Source organism: Carcharhinus amblyrhynchos, chromosome 10, assembly GCF_965287045.1.
Source record: "Carcharhinus amblyrhynchos chromosome 10, sCarAmb.v2.hapA, whole genome shotgun sequence".
NCBI lineage: Eukaryota > Metazoa > Chordata > Chondrichthyes > Carcharhiniformes > Carcharhinidae > Carcharhinus > Carcharhinus amblyrhynchos.
In genome coordinates, this window is record NC_137333.1 from 88,429,194 (window position 1) to 88,452,236 (window position 23,043).

The 23,043-nt window shown below is 43.2% G+C and overlaps 1 protein-coding gene across 1 annotated transcript in view; it reads left to right on the plus strand.

Moving 5' to 3' along the window:
• The window catches only part of plekhb1 (pleckstrin homology domain containing B1), a 65,757-nt gene extending 44,578 nt beyond the window's left edge, over positions 1-21,179 (plus strand). The window contains exons 5-6 of the mRNA XM_080197540.1: positions 18,096-18,198; positions 19,706-21,179. Of these exons, the coding sequence (XP_080053666.1) occupies positions 18,096-18,198; positions 19,706-19,842 (240 nt within the window). The 3' untranslated portion in view covers positions 19,843-21,179. The remainder of the gene's footprint in view (positions 1-18,095; positions 18,199-19,705) is intronic.
• Positions 21,180-23,043: the final 1,864 nt, after the last annotated feature.

Here is a 23,043-nt window from a genome sequence, read left to right on the forward strand (position 1 = left end):
GATTAATAAATAAACTATTAAGGGGCAATTTAGCATGGCCACTCCACCCAACCTGTACATTTTTGGACTGTGGGAGGAAACTGGAGCACCCAGATATGGGAAGAATGTGCCGACTCCGCACAGACAATCACCCAAGGCTGGGAATTGAACCTGGATTTCTGGCGCTAACCACTGTGCCACTGTGCTGCCCATAATCAAGGGTGATTATTGTCAGTTTTGTTGTGCTTAAAACATTATTTCAGATTATAGAGTTGATTCAATCAGATATCGTTCTAATTGTGACAAGTGAAGTTCTGTATAAGAGGCATGTTGAGTTGTAACTTACCCATCCTTTTAGACTCTGGCAGGGTCTCTAATTAAAACATCGCAATGAATAATTTATAAATCTGTGCAGTTGCAGTACTATGATTCCTGAAGGTAATAAAAAAATGATATGAACTGTTCATTGCTCGTAGCTTTAATATTGATGATTATTTTATTGAATTTTTTTCCCCATGTTGTACATAATTTAAAGATTATCTGACATGAACTTGTCATTCAAATTTCTGAAACCTGACAGTTTATGTAATAATTGTATAAGTATTTCAGTCGGCAATCACATTAAACCGAGAGTGATAAGCACTGCTGAAATAGTAGAATGTAACTCAGTGACCCTGCTTCCATTATCGTTCATAAGCAGCAATGATCACAGGCCATTGCTGACTGCACCAAAGCTTGTGATTCCTATAAATAATTATCTAATGATAATTGCAAAAACCCAAGTGCATGAAACACAAACTTGTGCTGAACAGATTTAACTGTAACATTAATTAAAATAAATGTATTGCTGGATGGGAATTACTATCTGTAATGTTGTTACAATCTTTTTGGCGTGCCATTCCTGTCAATTTCCTTCTTTGTGTATTTCTCTATCCACATTTATAATGTATACTGCCCACTTAAACTTGTCACGTTGTAATGATACCCTCCCTGCGGTAGAAGGTGACGTATAAATGTGGGCATAGCAATATATAATGAAAATATAAAGATAAAAACAGGCTGTGTGAAACCAAACTACCAGGTAAGCTGTAAATCTAACATGGGCGGCGTGACAGCATAGTGGTTAGCACTGCTGCCTCACAGTGTCAGGGACCTGGGTTCGATTCCTGGCTTGAGTCACTGTCTGTGTGGAGTTTGCGTGTTCTCCCCATCTCTGTATGGGTTTCCTCCAGGTCCCCTGGTTCCCTCCCACTGTCTGAAAGATGTGCTGGTTAGGTGCATTGACCCAAAACAGGCACCAGAGTGTGGCAACTAGGAGAATTTCATAGTAACTTCATTCAATGTGAGCCTTACTTGTGACTAATAAATAAACTTTGAAAAGAGAAAGTGCCAGAAATACTCAGGAGGTCAGGGAATGTCCATGAGGAGAGAAATAAAGTTAACTTTTCAGATCAAAGATCTTACATCAGATCTGTAAATGTGAAAAGTAGACTGGGTTTTAAACAAGCACAGAGATAGGGAATGGAGAAAAGAGGAGAAGGAACATTATCCAGGGCAACACGGTGGCACTGCTGCCTGACAACACCAGGGACCCTGGTTTGATTCCCAGCTTGGGTTACTGTCTGTCCAAAGTCTGCATGTTCTCCCCATGTCTGCGTGGTTAGTTTCCTCGAACAGTGTGTGTTGGAGCCGATGAGGGAGCGAGCTATCTTGGATCTGGTGCTATGTAATGAAGCGGGTAGAATTAGGGACCTTGTGGTGAAGGATCCTCTTGGGGAGAGTGATCATTGTATGGTGGAGTTTCTGGTGCAGATGGAGGAGGAGAAAGTGGGTTCCTGGACACGCGTCCTTTGTTTGAATAGAGGGAAATACGGTAGGATGAGAGAAGAATTGGCGAATGTGGACTGGGAGAGCGCGTTGGAGGGAGGGTCTGTTGAGGAGCAGTGGAGGATCTTTAAGGAGATCTTTCTTGGTGCTCAACGGAAATTTATTCCGATGGTCAAAAAGGATAGTAGGAGGAGAGGTAATAAGCCGTGGATAACAAAGGAGGTGAAGGAAAGTGTTAAACTAAAAGCGGAGGAATTTAGAGTAGCTAAGAGTAGTGGGCGAGAAGAGGATTGGGAGAGGTTTAAATGTCAACAAAGATTGACAAAGAAGTTGATAAGGAAGGGTAGGAGAAACCATGAAGCTGGGCTAGCGCTTAATATAAAAAAGGATAGCAAGAGTTTTTATAAATATATAAAAAGGAAGAGGCTGGCTAGGGTGAATGATGGTCCTTTAGAGGATGAGAAAGGGGACCTAGTGGTAGGGGATGGGGATATGGCTAAGGTATTGAATAACTTTTTTGTTTCTGTCTTCACGGAGGAGGACGTGAATAATTTGCCGGGTGTTAGCGATAGAAAGGTGGTAGGACTGGAGGGTCTTAATGACATTACTGTTACTAGAAAGGTGGTGCTCGACAGACTGGAGGGGCTGATTGTGGACAAGTCCCCAGGACCGGATGGAATGCATCTGAGGATTCTGAAAGAAATGGCGGAGGTGATAGTGGATGCCTTGGTGGTTATTTTCCAAACGTCGCTGGATTCCGGGGAAGTGCCGGATGATTGGAAAACGGCTAATGTTACGCTGTTGTTTAAGAAGGGTGGCAGGCAAAAGGCGGGGAATTATAGGCCGGTTAGTTTAACATCTGTGGTAGGTAAAATGTTAGAATCTGTCATTAAGGAGGAAATTGCAAGGCATCTTGAAGGGAATTGCTTGATAGAGCAGACGCAGCACGGTTTCATTAAAGGGAAGTCGTGTCTGACAAATTTACTGGAGTTCTATGAGGATGTGTCTAGGGCGGTGGATAGAGGAGAGCCGGTGGATGTGGTCTTTCTAGATTTTCAGAAGGCATTGACAAAGTGCCTCACAAGAGGTTATTGCAGAAGGTCGAGGGACATGGAGTTGGGGGTAGGGTGTTAGCGTGGATAGAGGATTGGTTGTCAAATAGGAGGCAGAGAGTGGGGGTCAACGGGTGCTATTCGGATTGGTGGATGGTGACTAGTGGAGTGCCCCAGGGGTCGGTGCTGGGGCCTCAGCTTTTTACCATTTATATAGATGATCTGGAGGAGGGAACCGAGTGTAGAGTGTCGAAATTTGCTGATGACACCAAGATTGGGGGAACGGCAAATTGTGCGGAGGATGTGGAGAGTCTGCAGAAGGATCTAGATAGGCTGGGCGAATGGGCCAGGAAATGGCAAATGGAATTTAATGTTGGCAAGTGTGAGGTGGTCCACTTTGGTAGGAAAAATGGTAGGAAGGACTATTACTTACGAGGCGAAAAACTGCAGCAGGCGACGGTGCAGAGGGACCTCGGGGTCCTTGTGCATGAGTTGCAAAAACCCAGCTTGCAGGTGCAGCAGGTGGTCAGGAAGGCGAATGGGATGCTGGCCTTCATAGCGAGGGGGATTGAATATAAAAGTAGGGAGGTCTTGCTGCAGCTGTATAGGGCATTGGTGAGGCCGCAACTGGAGTACTGTGTGCATTTTTGGGCGCCGCACCTGCGCAAAGATATCTTGGCCTTGGAGGTAGTGCAGAGGAGGTTTACTAGGCTGATACCGGAGTTGAGGGGGTTGAGCTATGAGGAGAGGCTGAATAAACTGGGCTTGTACTCGTTAGAGTTTAGAAGTATGAGAGGAGATCTCATTGAGACGTATAAGATGATGAATGGGATGGATAGGATAGAGGTGGAAAGACTCTTCCCGCTCAAAAAAGACAATAGGACTAGGGGGCACAGCCTCAAGATAAAAGGGGGGCGGTTTAGAACGGAGTTGAGGAGGAACTTCTTCACTCAAAGGGTGGTGAATCTCTGGAATTCTCTGCCCGTTGAAGTGGTGGAGGCTGCCTCACTAAATATTTTTAAGACGCGGGTTGATGGGTTTTTGATAGGAGAGGGGATTAAGGGTTATGGGGAGAGGGCGGGAAAGTGGAACTGAGCAGCGACAGATCAGCCATGATCTTATTGAATGGCGGGGCAGGCTCGAAGGGCTGGATGGCCTACTCCTGCTCCTATTTCTTATGTTCTTATGTTCTTATGTTTTCCTCCGGGTGCTCCGGTTTCCCTCCCACAGTCTGAAAGATGTGCCAGTTGGGTGCATCGGCCATGCTAAATACTCCCTAGGTGTACCAAACAGGCACTGGAGTGTAGCAACAAGGGGGATTTTCACAGTAACTTCATTGCAGTGTTAATGTAAGCCTACTTGTGACACTAACATATAAACTTTAAAAAAAGGAGAGCTGTGTGATCAGGAGGAAGCAGGAAAGAATAAATGACTGAAGTCTGGAGGGTACAGAGTGTTAATGGGGTAACTAAAGCAATAAAAAATGGGTCTGGATGGATGCAAACAAGGAAAACAGAATCGTCTCCATCTGCTATCCAAAAACACAAAACTAAAAGAAAAAATAGGGGTCGAGGTTATGATCTGAAATTCTGAATTCAGAGTTGAGCCTGGAAGCTGATGAGAGCCTAATTGAGAGATGAGATGTTGTTGTTCAAGCTTATTTTGTACATTGTTGGAACAGAGTAGGGTGCTGAGGTCAGAGTGGGAATGAACAGAGAATTGAAATGACGAGCTACCAGACGTTCTGAGTAATGTTCTGGGTGGCACGGCTTGGGTCACTGACTGTGTGGAGTTTGGCTTACATTGCCACTGCTACCTCGTAGTGCCAGGGACCTAGGTTCAATTCCCGGCTTGGTCACTGTCTGTGTGGAGCTTGCACTTTCTCCCCCTGCCTACGTGGGTTTCCTCTGGGTACTCCGGTTTCCTCTCACAGTCCAAAGATGTGCCGGTTAGGTGGATTGGCCATGCTGAATTGCCCCTTAGTGTCAGGGGAGCTAGTTAGGGTAAAGGCATGGGGCTATGGGAATAGGACAAGGGTGGGATTGTGGTTGGAGCAGACTCAGTGGGTCAAGTGGCCTCTTTCTGCACTGTAGGATTCTATGATTCTAATGTTTGCGGATTGATGAGGTTTTCTGCAAAGTGTCCACATCCTACCCCCAGAGGAAAAGATCTGCATCAATGACTTTGACTGAGTTATGTCTGCATGTACTAGTTCAAATAACCTTGGTCTCTATTCCCTTAACTAAAGCTCATGTTGCTCCTACGGGCAGTGCCATTGGAGATGAGCAAATATTGATACGCACACATGCAAATATGGGCTGGATTTTATGAGAGGAAGAGGGAATGCCCAACCCACCCCAGAAGAAAAGTTGGTCAGAAAATGACTGACTTTAAAAAAATGTTTGCCACGCAGTGAAAACATGCTGTGAGTGGCCTTAACAAATTGATGTGGAGATGCCGACATTGGATTGGAGTGGGCACAGTAAGAAGTCTCACAACATCAGGTTAAAGTCCAACAGGTTTATTGGAATCATGGGCTTTCGGAGCGCTGCCCTTTCATCTGCTCCACTCACCTGACGAAGGAGCAGTGCTCCGAAAGCTTGTGATTCCAAATAATCCTATTAACAAATTGAGGGTCAGGTTTCCATCACTCAGTGAAAGGAACCTGATCTCAAGCAGGTTCACAAAGATCAAAGATAGATACCAGATCCAGGTCCGTGCCAGAGATTTTGGGCAAGGAGGGATCAGGCAAACTGGAGTTGGAATGAGGTGAGGGAGTGGGGACAGGAATTGGGCCCTGGTGGGGAGGCACAGCAGAGATGTATGGTCTTGGAGAGGATATGCCTCTAATGTGCACAGGGCAGCTCTCAAAGGATGGAACCCCTCCTTCATGCCTTATCACCAACTTGGGTGAAGAAACAGCCTTCCACTGCCCAGTATATTGTGGCAGTGAGGGAAAACTGAGGGCTTTAATTAGGCAATAATTGACCGTCAGATGGCTAGTGAGCACCTTATCCAACTCCCCCTCCCTTCCTGCACATATAATGACTAGGTTGGGGGTGGGGTGGGAAAGCAGTAGGTTGGCACCTGACAAATTTTACATCCTCCACCACCCCTGCCAGTAGTGGATGCCAGTTTGCTACTCAGGGACTTGGACAACAAACTGCATGCACCTAAAAACACTGAAGACGCACCCACAGCAATGCCGTTGCAAGATCCTCTAAACCTAGCAGCAAGCAAGGTGTTCCTGGACAGGACTGCCTGTCACATGCCTGACACCAACCTCCGAAGCAACTGTTCCGATCAGAACTTGGCTGGGGTAGGAGATTCCTCAGAAGACAGTGGAAGTGTTTTAGGGCTGTCCTAATATCTTCCCTGAAGAGGTCAAATCACCAACACGTGGGACTCCCTGGTCTGTCACGAACCAAAATATGAAGGAGGTTCACTTGGGAAGGCAGCAGATACATCGTGAGACTTTGTTAGGAGCCCGCAAAGATGAAGTGGAGGCATCAGAAAGAGCACACAAATGGCCAAGCAAGTAATTTACCCCACCCTTCAAGCACCATTTGCCACACACCCACCCCCATGTGACAGAGTTTACAGATTGTGCATCAGACATATCAGCCATATTAGAATCAGCATAGAAACAACTCATCCTCCATCCTGTGGCTCTGCCTAAGAAAGGGAGAGGCTTTAACAAGTAAAAATAAATCAAATTTGTTTGTAGTGAATCAAGAGAAAGGTGTTTGCCTTTAAATTAAAATTGTATTTAAAATAAAGGTCCACAAGGAGTGGCACAGTGGCACAATGGTTAGCACTGCTGCCTCACAGCGCCAGGGACCTAGGTTCAATTCCTCGCTAAGATCACTGTCTGTGTGGAGTTTGCATGTTCTCTCCATGTCTGCTTGGGTTTCCTCCAGGTGTTCTGGTTTCCTCCCACAGTCTGAAAGACATGCTGGTTAGATGCATTGGCCATGCTAAATTGCCTCTTAGTGTCCCAAGGTGTCTTTCGTTTAGATGGTAAATGTGTGGAGCTACAGGGAAAAGGCCTAGGTAATTTGCTCTATCAGAAAGTTGGAGCAAATTCAATGGGCCGAAAGGCTTCTTCTGCACTGTAGGGATTCTATGATCTATGAATTTATTTATAGGATCATTCTGTAGCACTTATTTATGAAATCTCCTTTAAAGGAACATTGATTGTTGAGAATAGTGGTGACTTATATAAGCAGTGTAATTACCTTATTGAGAAGCAGTAAGGTGTTTTGATGCAAACACCTTCACTGTATCTGAGCATGTAGAAAATGAAGCTTCTGTAAAAGGTTTTCCATGAAGACCCAGCTTTTTAAATAGCAATGATGTGTGGGTATCTCTGTCACAAATTCTGTCACTACCGCTTAACAGCTGAATGAAGCATCCTAGGGTTTTGATACCTTGCACAGGTATCAAGTGTCACAATATCCCTGAAAATTCTCAATTTGGAATTATATCAATAGTGTTTATGAAATTCATTTTAGCAGCTATCTCACTGTGCGTTACACTGGCAACCAGCCCAAAAACAGCAGGCAGCTATTGCTATGGTAACAGGAAGTCTGGCAGGCCTGCCCTCTATGCTGTTCGTACTGCGAGCAGGCTCTGCTATATATGTTTGCAGCCTGGGCCTTAAAGACTGAGCTCCATCAGAGTAAATGGAAATTACAAATCAAATTTTTTACATTTCAAAAATGAGGAAAAATCAGTCTGCTTTTAAACACTTTTTTTCTTCAGAAATCCTTTCTTGGGCTGTTCCTGTCACTGGGAGGAACAATGTTTATTGTCAATCCCTCACTGTCCTGGAGTGGATCTGGTCTTGGACTGAGTGGCCTGTTAACCGATTTCATTCATCAGCTAAGAGCCCATGAGGGCTGGAATTGGGGCAGGAGTGCACCACAGGGCCTGTTGATCCTCATTCACTACAATCATGGCCGATGTTCAGCTTCAACTCCACTCTCCCACACACTTTCCAAATCCCATGATTCCCTGAGAGACCAAAGATCTGTTGACCCCAGCTTTACATCTATCCAATGACAAAGCATCCACATCCCTCTAGGGTGGAGAATTCCAAAGATTCACAATCCTTCGGATGAAGAAATATCTCCTCATTTCAGTACTAAAGCAGCATGTAAACGTGCTTCTGTGGCTTTGATTCCCCAGCCAGGTCAAACAACCTCACAGTATCTATCCTGTCAATTCCTCCTTCAGAATCTTGTATATTTCAATAAGATCATCTCTCATTCTTCTGAACTCCAGAGGATAGACCCAATTTGCAGTGCCTGTTATTATAGAAAGAACCTCCCATCCCTCTGGTGGGAGGGATTGCTGCTGTGCATTTGTAGATAGTACACACTGCTGCTACTGAGCAACAGTGGTGGAGGGATTGAATGTTTGTACGTGTGGTGTCAATAAAGTGGACTGCTTTCGCCTGGATAGTATCAAGTGTTGTTGGAGCTGCACCCATCCAGCCAAGTGGGGAGTATTCTATCACACCCCTGACTTGTGCATTGTAGATGGTGGACAGGCATTGGAGGGGGTTATTTGCTGCAGCATTCCTAGCTTCTGACCTGCTCTTGTAGCCACTGTGTTTACATGGTGAGTCCAGTTGAGTTTCTGGTCAATGGTAACCCCAAGGATGTTGACAGTGGGGGATTCAATGATGGTTACACCTTGAATGTTAAGGGGCAATGGTTAGAGTGTCTTTTATTGGTGATGGTCATTGCTTGGCATTTGTGTAGTGTGAATGCTACTTGCCACTTGTCAGCCCAAGCCTGGATATTGTCCAGATCTTATTGCATTTGAACATGGACAGCTTTAGTTTCTGAGGAGTTGCGAATGGTGCTGAACTGTGCAATCATTGGCGAGCATCCCCACTTCTGACTTCTTTCAATATACCATTTGCTTCCTAATTTTTTTGCTTGACCTAAATGCTAACTTTTTGCATTCATTGTATGAGTGCATCCAAGTTAGTCTGACCATCAACATTTTGATTTGATTTGATTTATTATTGTCACATGTATACAGTGAAAAATATTGTTTCTTCAGCACGATACAGACTAAGCATACCATTCATAGAAAGGAAAGGAGAGAGTGCAGAATGTAGTGTTACAGACATAGCTATGGTGTAGAGAAAGATCAACTTAATGTGAGATAGGCCCATTCAAAAGTCTGATGGCAGCAGGGGAGAAGCTGTTCTTGAGTCGGTTGGTAAGTGACCTCAGACTTTTGTATCTTTTTCCCAACGGAAGAAGGTGGAAGAGAGAATGTCTGGGATGCATGGGATCCTTAATTATGCTGACTGCTTTGCCGAGGCAGCGGGAAGTGTAGATAGAGACAATGGATGGGAGGCTGGTTTGCGTGAAGGATTGGGCTACATTCGTGACCTTTTGTAATTCCTTGCAGTCTTGGGCAGAGCAGGAGCCATACCAAGTTGTGATATAATCAGAAAGAAGGCTTTCTATGGTGCATCTGTAAAAGTTGGTGAGAGTTGTAGCTGACATGCCAAATTTTCTTAGTCTTCTGAGAAAGTAGAGGCGTTGGTGAGCTTTCTTAACTACAGTGTCGGCATGGGGGGACCAGGACAGGCTGTTGGTGATTTGGACACCAAAAAACTTGAAGCTCTCGACCCTTTCCGCTTCATCCCTGTTGATGTCGGCAGGGACATGTTCTCCTTGACACTTCCTGAAGTTGATGACAATCTCCTTTATTTTGTTGACATTGAGGGAAAGATTATTGTTGTCACACCAGTTTATTATCTATCACATTCCTGTACTCTGTTTCATCATTGTTTGAGATCCGACCCACCACGGTGGGCTATTTCCAGGTTTCACACCTGTTAAAAAAATTCTGCTTTTCTATTCTTATGAGCAAAGTGAATAATTTCACACTTGCCACATTATTCTCCAACTGCTACCTTGCTGCCCAGTCACTTAACCTGTCTTTACTCTTTATAGCCCCTTGGTATCCCCTCACACCTTACATTCCTATCATCATCAAACTTAGATACATTACTCTCTGTCTCTCCGTCTAAGTCTACACTACTATATATGTTTAATTTTTCAACAAATGACATTTAAAATGCCAGAGCTATATTTCTTTATGATTTTCACCCAGGGTCACAACACTGTGTAGCAAGATTATAGCTATACTGCAGAGTTGGGTTGACTGGCAGAAGTTTCAGTTTTCCTTTATTATGGAGCAGATCTTTCCCTTGATCTCCCTTGTCCATGACGAACAGGCTGTCACCTGTCTTTTCAGGCACAAGAGCTCTCAAAGTCACAATAGCCTATAGCAAGTTTAACCCTATTGGATGCTTCTGAAAGACCTTGACCAGTAATGATTGGTTCTTACTTGGCAGCTGGTTTCTTGACAGTAACATCGCATCTTCTGTTCTGTTCTTTATTTTTCATCTTCACTCGCTCTTCATTTCATCTCTTTCCACAGTGATCAGTTCTCAGCTTCCCTCCAACTCTGACCTCATCATTTGTACCCTTGGCATCTCTTTCTACGTAATTGCTTTGTACCCAACATCTGTATTTTTCTCAGAAAGGGCCTCCTGTAAGCCTAGAAGCTCCTGTTTATTGACTAATTAATGATTAACCATATATTACATTCCTAATTGTTTGAGTGGCAATCTCACCTAATTTGAAGACTCTGTCTGAGATAGAACACGCACAGTCTAAGGGGATCATAAGAAATAGGAGCAGGAGTAGGCCATCTAGCCCCTCGAGCCTGCCCCGCCATTCAATAAGATCATGGCTGATCTGTTGTGGCTCAGTTCCACTTTCCCGCCCTCTCCCCATAACCCTTAATCCCCTCTCTTATCAAGAACCCATCAACCCGCTTCTTAAAAATATTTAGCGAGGCAGCCTCCACCACTTCAACGGGCAGAGAATTCCAGAGATTCACCACCCTTTGAGTGAAGAAGTTCCTCCTCAACTCCGTTCTAAACCGCCTCCCCTTTATCTTGAGGCTGTGCCCCCTAGTCCTACTGTCTTTTTTGAGCGGGAAGAGTCTCTCCACCTCTATCATGGCCATCCCCAACATCCCAAAACATCTGGCATGCCTGTAATACAGATGATAGCTGTAATACAGGTATGATTAATCACCCACTTTTCAAGAAAACGACTATTTACACCAATGCTGCAGGAGTCCTGCTGATTTTCCACTGAAATTCCACCTGCGTATTAGGAAACACTCAAACATTCTAACCCTTAATCATTCCGGAAAGGATAGCATTCAGCCAATGGAAGCCAGCAAAATTCACAAACAATGCAATCGAAGAAATGAATGTCCAGCAATAAACTTAAAGATTGTATTGAATATTCGATTGTCATTGATTCCTATTTAAGACCCCATAATTACTCAATTCACAAATACCAAAATGTTCTCATCTTGTATTGGTATTTGTGAATTGAGTAATTATGGGACAAATCAGATCTGCTTGTCCAATGTGCCCCTTTAGGAACAGATAAAGCTGTGGCATTCCAAGTATGTAACCTCCAAGTATGTAATGCTCTTGTTCTTCTAGATGGTAGTGGTCCTGGGTTTGGAAGGTGCTGTCGAAGGTACCTTGTTGAGTTCCTGCAGTGCATCTCGTAGATGGTCCACATGGTTGATATTGTGCGTGCATGGTGGAGGGGTTGAATGTTTGTAGAGGGGGTAGCAATCAAATGGGCTGCTGGAATCCATCATCATCTTATTGAATGACTCAAGGGGACAGAGGATCTATTTGTAATTTGCATGCTTGATTGCAAAATAAACTTTATTGTAACTGTTCTCTGCTGTGGTGGTGTAACTATATTAGGAGCGTATGTACCAGCTATTGCTCATGGTAGCAAAGATGTGATCCTCATGCATAAGAGTACAATCCATCCCAAAGGGAATTAGTCATAATTGATGCAAACTCTGAATTAAATTTCCTTGTCTGGAATTCAGTACAAAAATTTTAAAATTAATTAAAGGTTAGGAAACTGTAGACATATTTGTGTGAGGCAGCAGCTTGCAATTTTTACATTTTTCCTCGAGTGGTTTTGCATACACACAATCTGCTTTGTCTGGGAGGGCTCTAGACTTTGCACAGTATTGATCACATTGCTGCTTACTGCTTGTGTATCAGATGATGCACGTGGCAAAATTGAAGCAAACCCATGCAGAGACGGGGAGAACGTGCAAACTCCACACTTACAGTCCGCAAGGCCGGAATTGAATCCAGGTCCTTAGAGCTGTAAAGCAGCAGTGATAACCACTGTGCCACTATGTCACTGCATGATCGGACAGCAGCCATTTGGAATCTGCTCATCAATTTAATTGGATGGTGAGCTCAGAAGCAGCCAGTTTTGTCTCTGGCTGATACCTACCCTGGACCTAGCTCCTGGCAAATGCTGGCTCTGGACACCCGAATGGTCCTAACACCAGGCTCCTAAAGCCCACAGGAAAATCTTATCCAAATGCATTTTCGTTCGCTCTCAGACCAGATAACATAAGCTGAGGAACCAGTCTATATTGAAGCAAAAACATGGTTAAGTGTGCAACCAACAATTCTTTTAAGTTTAATTGAATGATTGAAGTTTATAACTGCATTTAAGTGTGGAGATTATTCAAATCACACAATCAGTGTAAACTTTCAGAGATAGACCAGAACTCTTTGTTCCTGCAGTAAATGAGACTATATAAAGAAGAGAGTAACTAACTATATAAAGGCTAACTTTATTAACAGTTTATTATCAATATTTTGAGCACATTTTTTCCATTCAAGAATTTAACTTACAGATCTACAGTAAATAAGCATAATTGGCCTGGTTTTTATGATTAGTGGTGAGTTAATAGTGCTGCTAGTCACTGTCCTCAAAGAAGCTTTCCCACAAAAATCTATCAAGTTCACCTTTCAAATATTAATTTCATTCTGGCGCCAATCAAACAGGCTAAGCAGCCAATCGCAATGAAGTGTTCTCACGGTCAGCCAACAACAGGATTTGTCATTTAATTTTTAAAAATAATTTTACCAAAAGAAAAATTAAATATTGTGACATACACATTGGGATTAAGGTGGAAGGTGAAATATTGGCAGCAATCTAGCAACCCCGTTAGACATGGGCGTAAATCCTGTAACTGCTGCTAATTCCTGCAAGTGGCCAAAACCCAGATTTGCACCAGCAAGATCTCAGTTTGAGATCTCCCCCTGCCCCACCTCCAAACCCCAAACAAACCCCCGCCCCCATCAGCCCCAAACCCCGCCCCCATCAGCCCCAACCCTGCCCCCACCCCACCAGCCCCCAGCCCCACTGGCCCCCACCAATGACATTCTAGGTGTGAATTTGCTTTCCATACTATTCAATGTATTATCATATTGTTACTGGGCTTGACGCTGTAATGTCTTCCCACAATATATCCATCTGGTGGCATGACGTCATGCCGGCGTGAATACTACTAGTTTTGAAAAGCAAAAACCAATCATAATGACCATGCACAGTGGGGTCCTAAAGGAGGCTATTCGCCCCATCGAGCCTATAATGGCAACAGTCCCACCTGCGAATATGCCCTATTCCTGTAACTTCACTTATTTACCCTGCTAGTCCCCCAGACACTAAGGCAATTCAACATGGCCAATCATCCTAACCTGCACATCTTTGGAGTGTGGGAGGAAACCGGAACATTTGGAGGAAACCTACACAGAGTAATTGCTGGAATATTTAATTATCCTTTATGCTCTTCACTACACTGTTCAGACATTCAATATGAATTATAATCTAAATTTACAACACCTTTTATCCTTCTGAGCTGAACTAGTAATTTCATTTTAATGTTACTTATGTAGAAGTCTCCTGATAGTCCTCAATCTTGACAATTAGCTTATTGCTATATGTTTGCCTATCTATAATTATTTAATTAATTCACTTAATAATTAAAAGTATAAAACAACATCTGTAATGCTCTATATTTTTTCAAAGCTGTGGGAAATTTCATAGACCGGATAGTTAAAGGGACTTTAAAGAAAGATCTTCCATTTTCTTTATTATTTAGTTTTGGGAGGCGCCATACCATGCATTTATTGTCCTTCCCTAATCCCCTTGAAAAGAATGGGTGGCACAGTGGCTGGCACTGCTAACTCACAGCACAAGGGATCTGGGTTCAACCCCAGCCTTGGGTGACTGTCTGTGTGAAGTTTGCATATTCTCCCCGTGAATAGACTGGGCTTGTACTCATTGGAGTTTAGAAGGATGAGGGGGGATCTTATTGAGATGTATAAGATGATGAAGGGGATGGATAGGGTAGAGGTGGAGAGGTTCTTCCCGCTCAGAAAGGACAGCAGGACCAGAGGGCACAGCCTCAAGATAAGGGGGGTGCAGTTTAGAACAGAGTTGATGAGGAACTTCTTCACTCAAAGAGTGGTGAATCTCTGGAATTCTCTGCCCGTTGAAGTGGTGGAGGCTACCTCGCTAAATATATCTAAGACGCGGGTAGATAGGTTTTTGGTAGGCAAGGGAATTAAGGGTTATGGGGAAAAAGCGGGAAAGTGGAACTGAGCCACTTCAGACCAGCCATGGTCTTATTGAATGGCGGGGTAGGCTCGAGGGGCTAGATGGCCTACTCCTGCTCCTATTTCTTATGTTCTTATGTGTCTGCGTGGGTTTCCTCCGGCTGCCCCGGTTTCCTCCCACACTCCAAAGATGTGTAGGTGAGGTGGACTGGCCATGCTAAATTGCCTCTTAATGTCCAAAGATTTGTAGGTTATAAGGGTATGGTGAGGGCTGGACCAGCATAAGATCTTCTATCAGAGAGTCGATTCAGACTCAATGGGCTGAATGGCCTCCTTCTGCACTGTAGAGATCCTGTGATAAGACAATTTTGTGTCTTCTTGAACTGCTGGTTTCCTTGTGGCAATGATGCCCACTTTAAGTAGGGCTTTTCAGGATACTGACCCACAATAATGAAGGAATGGCAAAACATGTCCAAGTAAGACGATATACTACTGGGAGATAATCAAATACCTATGACATTGCTGTCCCTAATATTCTCAGTGTGAATGTTGAAGGACAAGGAGTATTGTTGAAGTGCTCTTGGGGAGATCCTGCAGTATACATATCATTTGGGTCAAACATACAGCATCGCAGTGTGCTAGTGGCACAGAGGGAGTGCTGTGGCAAGGGTTGGCCCAGGTTGAGTTGAATATCTGAGAGTCATAGAAGTTTACAGCATGGAAACCGGCCCTTCTGCAAAACTTGTCCATGCCGCCCAGTTTTTAATCAGTAATCTAGTCCCAATTGCCCACATTTGGCCCATATCCCCCTTTACCAATCTTACCCATGTAACTGTCTAAATGCTTTTTAAAGGACAAAATTGTAACTGCCTCTATTAATACTTGATTCCATACAGTCAGCAGTCTCTTTGTAAAAACATTGCTGCTCTGGAACCTTTTGTATCTTTGCTCTCTCCCCTAGCTTCAGGAAAAGATATTGACTATCTTATCTACGTCCCTCATTATTTTATAGACCTCTATAAGATCACCCCTAAGCCTCCTACGCTCCAGGGAAAAAAGCCCCAGTCTATTCAGCCTCGCCTTATAACTCAAACAATAAAGTAGCATTCTAGTAAATCTTTTCCGCACTCTTTCTAATTTGATAGTATCCTTTCTATAATAGTGGCCAGAACAGCACATCGTGTTTTAAGTATGGCCTTACCAATGTCTTGTACAACTTCAGACATCCCAACTCCTGTATTCAATGTTCTGACCAATGAAATCAAGCATGCTGAATGCCTTCTTCACCACAAGGGGGCAAAACTTGATCTCCTCTTGGAAATAAGGAAGGGCAGGTGACAGAAGTGATAGTGAGAGATCACTTTGGGACCAGTGACCATAATTCCATTTGTTTTAAAATGGCTATGGAGAATGATAAGTCTGGCCCAAAAGTTAAAATTCTAAATTGGAGCAAGGCCAGTTTTGATGGTATCAGGTAGGAACTTTCAAAAGTCTGTTGGCAGGCAAAGGGACATCTGGTAAGTGGGAGGCTTTCAAAAGTGTGTTAACTTTCAGGGTAAGCATATTCCTCTTACAGTGAAGGGCAAAAGTAGGGAACCCTGGATGACTTGGGATATTGAGACCCTGGTCAAGAAGAAAAAAGAGGCACATGACATGCATAGGCAGCTGGGTTAAAGTGGATCCCTTGAAGAATATAGGGAGTGTAGGTAGAGTTAAGAAAAAACCAGGAGGGCAAAAAGGGGACATGAGATTACTTTGGCAGATAAGGCAAAGGAGAATCCCAAGATCTTCTGCAAATACATAAAGTGCAAAAGAGTAACAAGGGAGAGAATAGGGCCTCTTTAAGATCATCAAGGTCATCTATGCACTGATCCACAAGAGATCAGTGAGATCCTAAATAAATATTTCTTATCAATATTTGCTGTTGAGAAAAGCATGGATTTTAGGGAACTTGGAGAAATAAATAAATCAAGTTTTGAGGACTTGACATATAACAAAGAAGGAGGTGCTGGAAGTCTTAAAGCGCATCAAGGTAGATAATGAAGTATATCCCAGGACATTATGGGAGGCTAGGGTGGAAATTGCGATCCCCTAGTAGAAATATTTGAATCATTGATAGCCACAGATAAGGTGCCTGAATGATGGAGGGAAGATTGGATTTTTCTTTAACTCTCCCTATGTCCCGCCATTAACTGAGTAGGTCCTGCCTTGGTTCAATCTACCAAAATGCATCACCTCTCATTTAACTAAATTAAATTCCATCTGCCATTCATCAGCCCACTAGCCCAATTGATCAAGATCCCATTGCAATCCTGGGTAACCTTCGTCACTGTTCACTATGCCACCAATCTTGGTGTCATCTGCAAACTTATTAACTATGCTCCTAAATTCTTGTCGAAATCATTAATATAAATGACAAATAACAGTGGACCCAGCACTGATCCCTGAGGCACACCGCTGGTCATAGGCTAAGAGGAGGTCAGTTGTTTGAAAAACAACCCGCTACAACCACCCTTTGTCTTCTGTCATCAAATCAATTTTATATCCAATTAGCTACCTCACCCTAGATCCTGTGAGATGTAACCTTATGCAACAATGTACCATGTGGTACCTTGTTAAAGGCCCTGATAGAGTCTATGTAGACAGCATCAACTATACTGCCCTCATCTACCTTCTTGGTTACTTCTTCAAAAATCTCAATCAAATTTGTGAGACGTGATTTTCCACTCACAAAGCCATACTGACTGACCCTAATCAATCCTTGCGTCTCTAAATAACTAGTTCCTGACTCTCAGAATACCTTCTAACAAATTATCCACAACAGACATTAGGCTCACCGGCCTGTAGTTCCTCAGCTTTTCCCTGCAGGCCTTCTTAAACAAAGGCACATTTGCCACCCTCCAATCTTCAGGCACCTAACTTGTGACAATCAATGATTCAAATATCTCTGCAATTTCCGCCCTAGCCTCCCACAATGTCCTGGGATACACTTCATCAGGTCCCAGGGGTGTATCTACCTTTTTGCGCTTTAAGACTTCCAGCACCTTCTTCTCTGTAATTTGTACACTCCCCAAGACATCACTATTAATTTCCACAAGTTCCCTAACATCCATGCCTTTCTCAACAGTAAATATTGTAAGTGTTGTTGCAGCTGTACATATTCAGGTAAATGGTGAGTATTCCATCACACTCTACCTGAACCTTATCACCGAATAGGATGTGAACCACTTGATGCAGAACATCCACCTTCTGCTCTGCTGTTATAAATGTAGTTGTTTCAGTGAAGCTTCCTATCAATCACTCTCTATTTGCTATATTGGGTACATTACTGAAACATGCTAGAGTATTGTGGCCATTGAAGATATTCTGAAGGCCATGAAAATAATTCAATGAAAAGCATAACACAACATGTAGAAGCTATCAAGAACACCATTAAATATCCCATAATACATTGCAGTTGGTCGTCATGTGCTATTGTTAGCTATCGCCAAGTGAAAATTCAGCAATTCTGGTACCTATGTTCGAAACTGATAAGTTATATAGTGTTATAAATATTAATTTCAGGCTCAATTAGTCAACAAATACAGTGACCTGCCACTCAATTATCTACAGAAAGACATTTCTGATCCTCAGTGGGATGCTTGCATATGGTCGCTGAAGATAAAATTCTTCTTGCGTCCCCGGTGTTGTAGCACCCTCTAATGTTTCATTTATTGTTTGTTTTAAAGGTAACACAATATGATCCTGCTGATGATCATTATCAGACTGTTGCCCCAAATGCTTTTAACACCATCTACGTCAACCCAAGGAACTGTGGCTATCCACAATCAGGTATAGTATTTAAAATTATGTTGCAATTCCTTCAGGTTACAAGTCCATCAATAAATTAGTTAATTTTTTGATATTTCGTTGACTATCGAGACCTTTGCTGAATTTCAATGACTATCAATATCTTTCATAGTGAGATGTTCATCCAGCTCACCATTTCAAACAGGTAGATATAGCTTTGTGTTATTACCTACCATAATGCTGCTTGGTGTTATACTCCACCTCACATCAAAGCCAAGTTTCAAATGACAGATTAGCAATATGCCGCCATGTCAACCTCATGGTAGCACTGAGTATCCTTGCAGCAAATGGCACAACTTTCAATTTTCCATCAGACTTAGGGAAGACATGTTTCCCGGGACATTTCCAGTTATAGGGTCTTAGAGAATTATAGCATGGAAATGGGCCCTTCGGCCCAACTTGTCCATGCCACCCTTTTTTTAAACCACTAAGCTAGTCTCAATTGCCCGCATTTGGCCTATATCCCTCTATAGCCATCTTACCCATATAACTGCCTAAATGCTTTTTAAAAGACAAAATTATACCCACCTCTACTACTACTTCGGCACCTCGTCCCAAACACTCACAGCCCTCTGTGTGAAAAAATTGTCCCTCTGGATCCTTTTGAATCTCTGCTCTCGCATCTTAACCTATACCCTCTAGTTTTAGACTCCCATACCTTGGGAAAAGACGTTGACTATCTACTTTATCTGTGCCCCTCATTATTTTATAGACCTCTATAAGATCACCCCTCAGTCCCCTATGCTCCAGAGAATAACGTCCCAGTCTATCCAGCCTCTCTTTATAGTTTGGTGTGCCAGGGCTGCAGAAATGGATAATGGCATAATGGTACAGTCAGGTTATTTGGCAAAGTGATACAGTCAGGTCACTTTTTCAAACATGCCACCAAAAGTGATTGAAGTGCTTCTAAGGAAGCAACCAATGTTTTGGTCAGTTATTATTATATCTTAGTGATGCCACCACAGCTTTTTTTCGGACAAGAAGCCTTCACCTCTTGGGAAATCCATTGGTATCAGTAATGTGCTCTGTGGGAAAAGTTACATTTAGTACAAAGAACTTAAATGTTAGCAGGAAAAATCACATTAAATTGGTTTAGAAATAACCAAATACATAAACTTTAGTTTTACATCACTCTCCATCACTTCCTACCATTTCATTTGGGCTTCTATTACGTTAAACATCCAGCAGAGCTAAACAACTGGAAAGGACAGGCAGAAGACGTGTGTCCGAAATCAATTCAAATCCACTTGTTTGAGCCAAGTCCTTCCAAAGCTGCTTTTCCAGTCTTTATAAAATGATGGTGTGCAAAATGGGCACAGTATTGGTGGGCAGACCTCATGCCTGCCTCCTCCTACCCAAATACCACCTGAAAAGTGAATGTTTACAATAGAAAAATATAGCTTTTCAGCTCACAAACTCATGATCAGTTGATTAGATTCTCATGCATGTGATAACTATATATGAATAATGCATTTTTTTTCTTTCCCAGGGTCAGGGATGACCCACGTATGGGTCCATGAGAATCCATTTTACAACACAGGAGGACAAATTGCACTGGGGATGCTTGCTGGGGCTGTCACAGGCACTGTGCTGAGGTCGCTGATGTGGTCACCATGTTGGCTCTAAAATAACATTGCTTTTAAGGCAATAGTATTCCCATTGCTATATATACTTAAGGGCCTTTAGTTACATAATGGCATTGCAGTGCAAGCTTCTACTTTCCACTTAAACAAATGATATTGAACACGGGCACAGTTAGACATAAAATAATTAGTCTGAACTTAGGTCAAATATCCAAAGATTTAACACACAGAAGAAATATTGGCTGGAATTCTCTGGCCCTTCACCCCGTATTGTCACTGCCAGGGAGAACAGAGAATTTGGTATTCAGCGGGACCGGAGAATCCCAACTGCGGGCGGGGTTGGAAAATCTGGCCCATTTTTGAAATTTCACTGTAATGTATTGCACTTTTTAAAATTTATTTCTTAGTGTCACAAATAGGCTTACATTAACACTGCAATGAAATTACTGTGAAAATCCCCTAGTCACCACACTCTGGCACCTGTTCAGGTACACTGAGGGAGGATTTAGCATTGCCAATGCACCTAACCAGCATGTCTTTCAGACCGTGGGAGGAAGCTGGAGCACCTGGAGGAAACCCATGCAGACGCGGGGAGATTGTGCAAACTCCACACAGACAGTGACCTAAGCTGGGAATCAAATCTGAGTCCCTGGCACTGTGAGGCAGCAGTGCTAACCACTGTGCCACCGTGCCACTCCATATTCATGGTGCAGTACATTTGGAAAACATTGTCAACATTACAACTGAAGTATATTCTTTACACAAAATTAGGTTCAAATTCTTCTGTTAAAATGGAAGTAACAACTTTTGTTTAAAATGTATGACATTTAAAGTCACATCACTTTTTGGTGTATTGTTTGGTGGTGCAATACTTTACCAATCCATTTTCCTGCCACCCTTCCCTCCCACTGCCCCTGCACCCCTTCTAACTCACCCCACTTCCTTAGTTTGTGGAGGTTATAAACCAACTTTGATCAAGAGAGTAAGTGGATTGCTCCAGAATTGGAGCCTCAGATTTTTTATTGGCTGCCTCTATTGTTAAGCATCTGACCTCAGCTCGAAAATTCTCCACATTGGGCTGACTGAGACGGGAAGCAGTGTGAGAGACCACAAATGTAAATGCAGCAGGTATAAATTCAACCTCTTGAAGCTTCAACGTTCCTACATATTGAGCCCCGGTGGAAGGTGTCCAGGTCTGTGTTTGAAGATACATCAGGAAAGCATGTTTTCTATTTGTTACAAGATTGAAATGCTTCAGACACAAAATAAGTTTCCATCAGCACAAGTTACTGAGCTGGTCATTCAAGCTTTGTTGGAATTTATCACGATGCCACTTCCATTTTAGCTGTGCTTGTTGCTTATAATAAAATATCAGCAGAATTGTGTGCAGGACTAATCATTCCGCTGTCCACGCAAAGCATCAAAGCATGCAAAGTATCATTTGCCATTTTCAAGCATCACGACAATGAAGGGTGGGCCCTTGTCATCTTCATTCACATTCAGCCAGCTAATGTGTGTGTAATGGGGATAGGGAAAGTGAGCACTGGGGCCAGTTTTCCTCCTGGCTGCTACTTCTGGGATTGGTGGAAATTGGGGGAGGGTGGTGGTGGCAAGGGATTGGTTTATCTGCCACTTGCCTACAAAGTTAACGAGCAGCTTCTTGATTCCCACTCTCCAAAGTGTAGAAGTCCCATAGCAGGCCTGGTTTCCTCTGGGCACCCAGTGGTCCTAGGCAGAGTAAACTGAGCCAGGAGAGCAAGAATACCTCTCTTACCTGAATTTCCTCCCCAGGAAAGCCAGTGGAAACCACTCTTCACCAGTTTCCAACATGTTATTCCCCTTCATTGTTCCTAGGTGATTTCCCAAATACAGTGACATCCATGCTTTTTTAAAATTTATTTACAAGATGTGGGCATCACTGGCCAGGCCAGCATTTATTGCCCATCACTAGTTGCCCTTTGGAAGGTGGTGGTGAGCTACCATCTTGAACTGCTGCAGTCCCTGAGGTGCAGATACACCCACAGTGTTGTTCGGGAGGGAGCTCCAGAATTTTGACCCAGTCGACTGTAAAGGAACAGCGATATATTTCCAAGTCAGGATGGTGAGTGACTTGGCGAGGAACTTGCAGGTGATGGTGTTCCCAGATATCTATTGCCCTTGTTCTTCTAGATGGCAGTGCTCATGGATTTGGAAGGTGCTGCCTAAGGAATCTTAGTGAGTTCCTGCAGTGCATTTTGTAGATGGCACACAGTGCTGTCACTGCTGCCGGTGATGGAAGAATTGAATGTGGAAGAGGTAGCAATAAAGTGGGCTGCTTTGGTGTCAAGCTTCTTGAGTATTGTTAGAACTGCACTCATCTAGGAAAGTGAAGAGTATTCCAATACACTTCTGACTTTTGCTTTATAGATGGTGGACAGGCTTTGAGGAGTCAGGAAGTGAGTTACTTGGGAGGCAATGGCCTAGTGGTATTATTGCTAGACTATTAATTCAGAAACTCAGCTAATATTCTGGGGATCCAGGTTTGAATCCTGCCATGGCAGATGGTGGAATTTGAATTCAATAAGAAATGTCTGGAATTAAAAGTCTACTTATGACCATGAAACCACCATCAATCATCGGAAAAATCCATTTGGTTCACTAAAGTCCTTTAGGGGAGGAAGTCTGCCATCCTTACCCAGTCTGGCCTCCATGTGACTCCAGAGCCACAGCAATGTGGTTGACTCTCAACTGCCCTTGGGCAACTCGGGATGGGCAATAAATTTTAGTCAGTCAGCGATGCCCATGTTCCACAAATGAATTTTTTAAAACTCACTACAGGATTCCTAGCCTTTGACCTACTCTGGTAACCACAATAGTTAATGGCTAATCCAGTTCAGTTTCTGGTCAATGGCAATCCCTATGATGTTGAAAGTGGGGACTTCAGCAATGTTAATACCATTGAAGGTCATGGGGCAATGGTTCAATCCTCCCTTACTGGTAATGGTCATTGCCTGGCAGTTGTCTGCTGCATATATTACTTGCCAGTTGTCAGCCCAAACCTGGGTAATGTCCAGATCTTGTTGCATTCAAAAATGAATTTTTTTCAGTATCTGAAGAGTTGTGAATGGGGCACATCCCCACTTATGATGGAAGGAAGGTCATTGATGAAGCAGCTGAAGATGGTTGAGCCTAGGACAGTACCCTGAGGAGCTCCTACATTGATATCCAGCCATCACAACCATCTTCTTTTGTGCCAAGTATGACT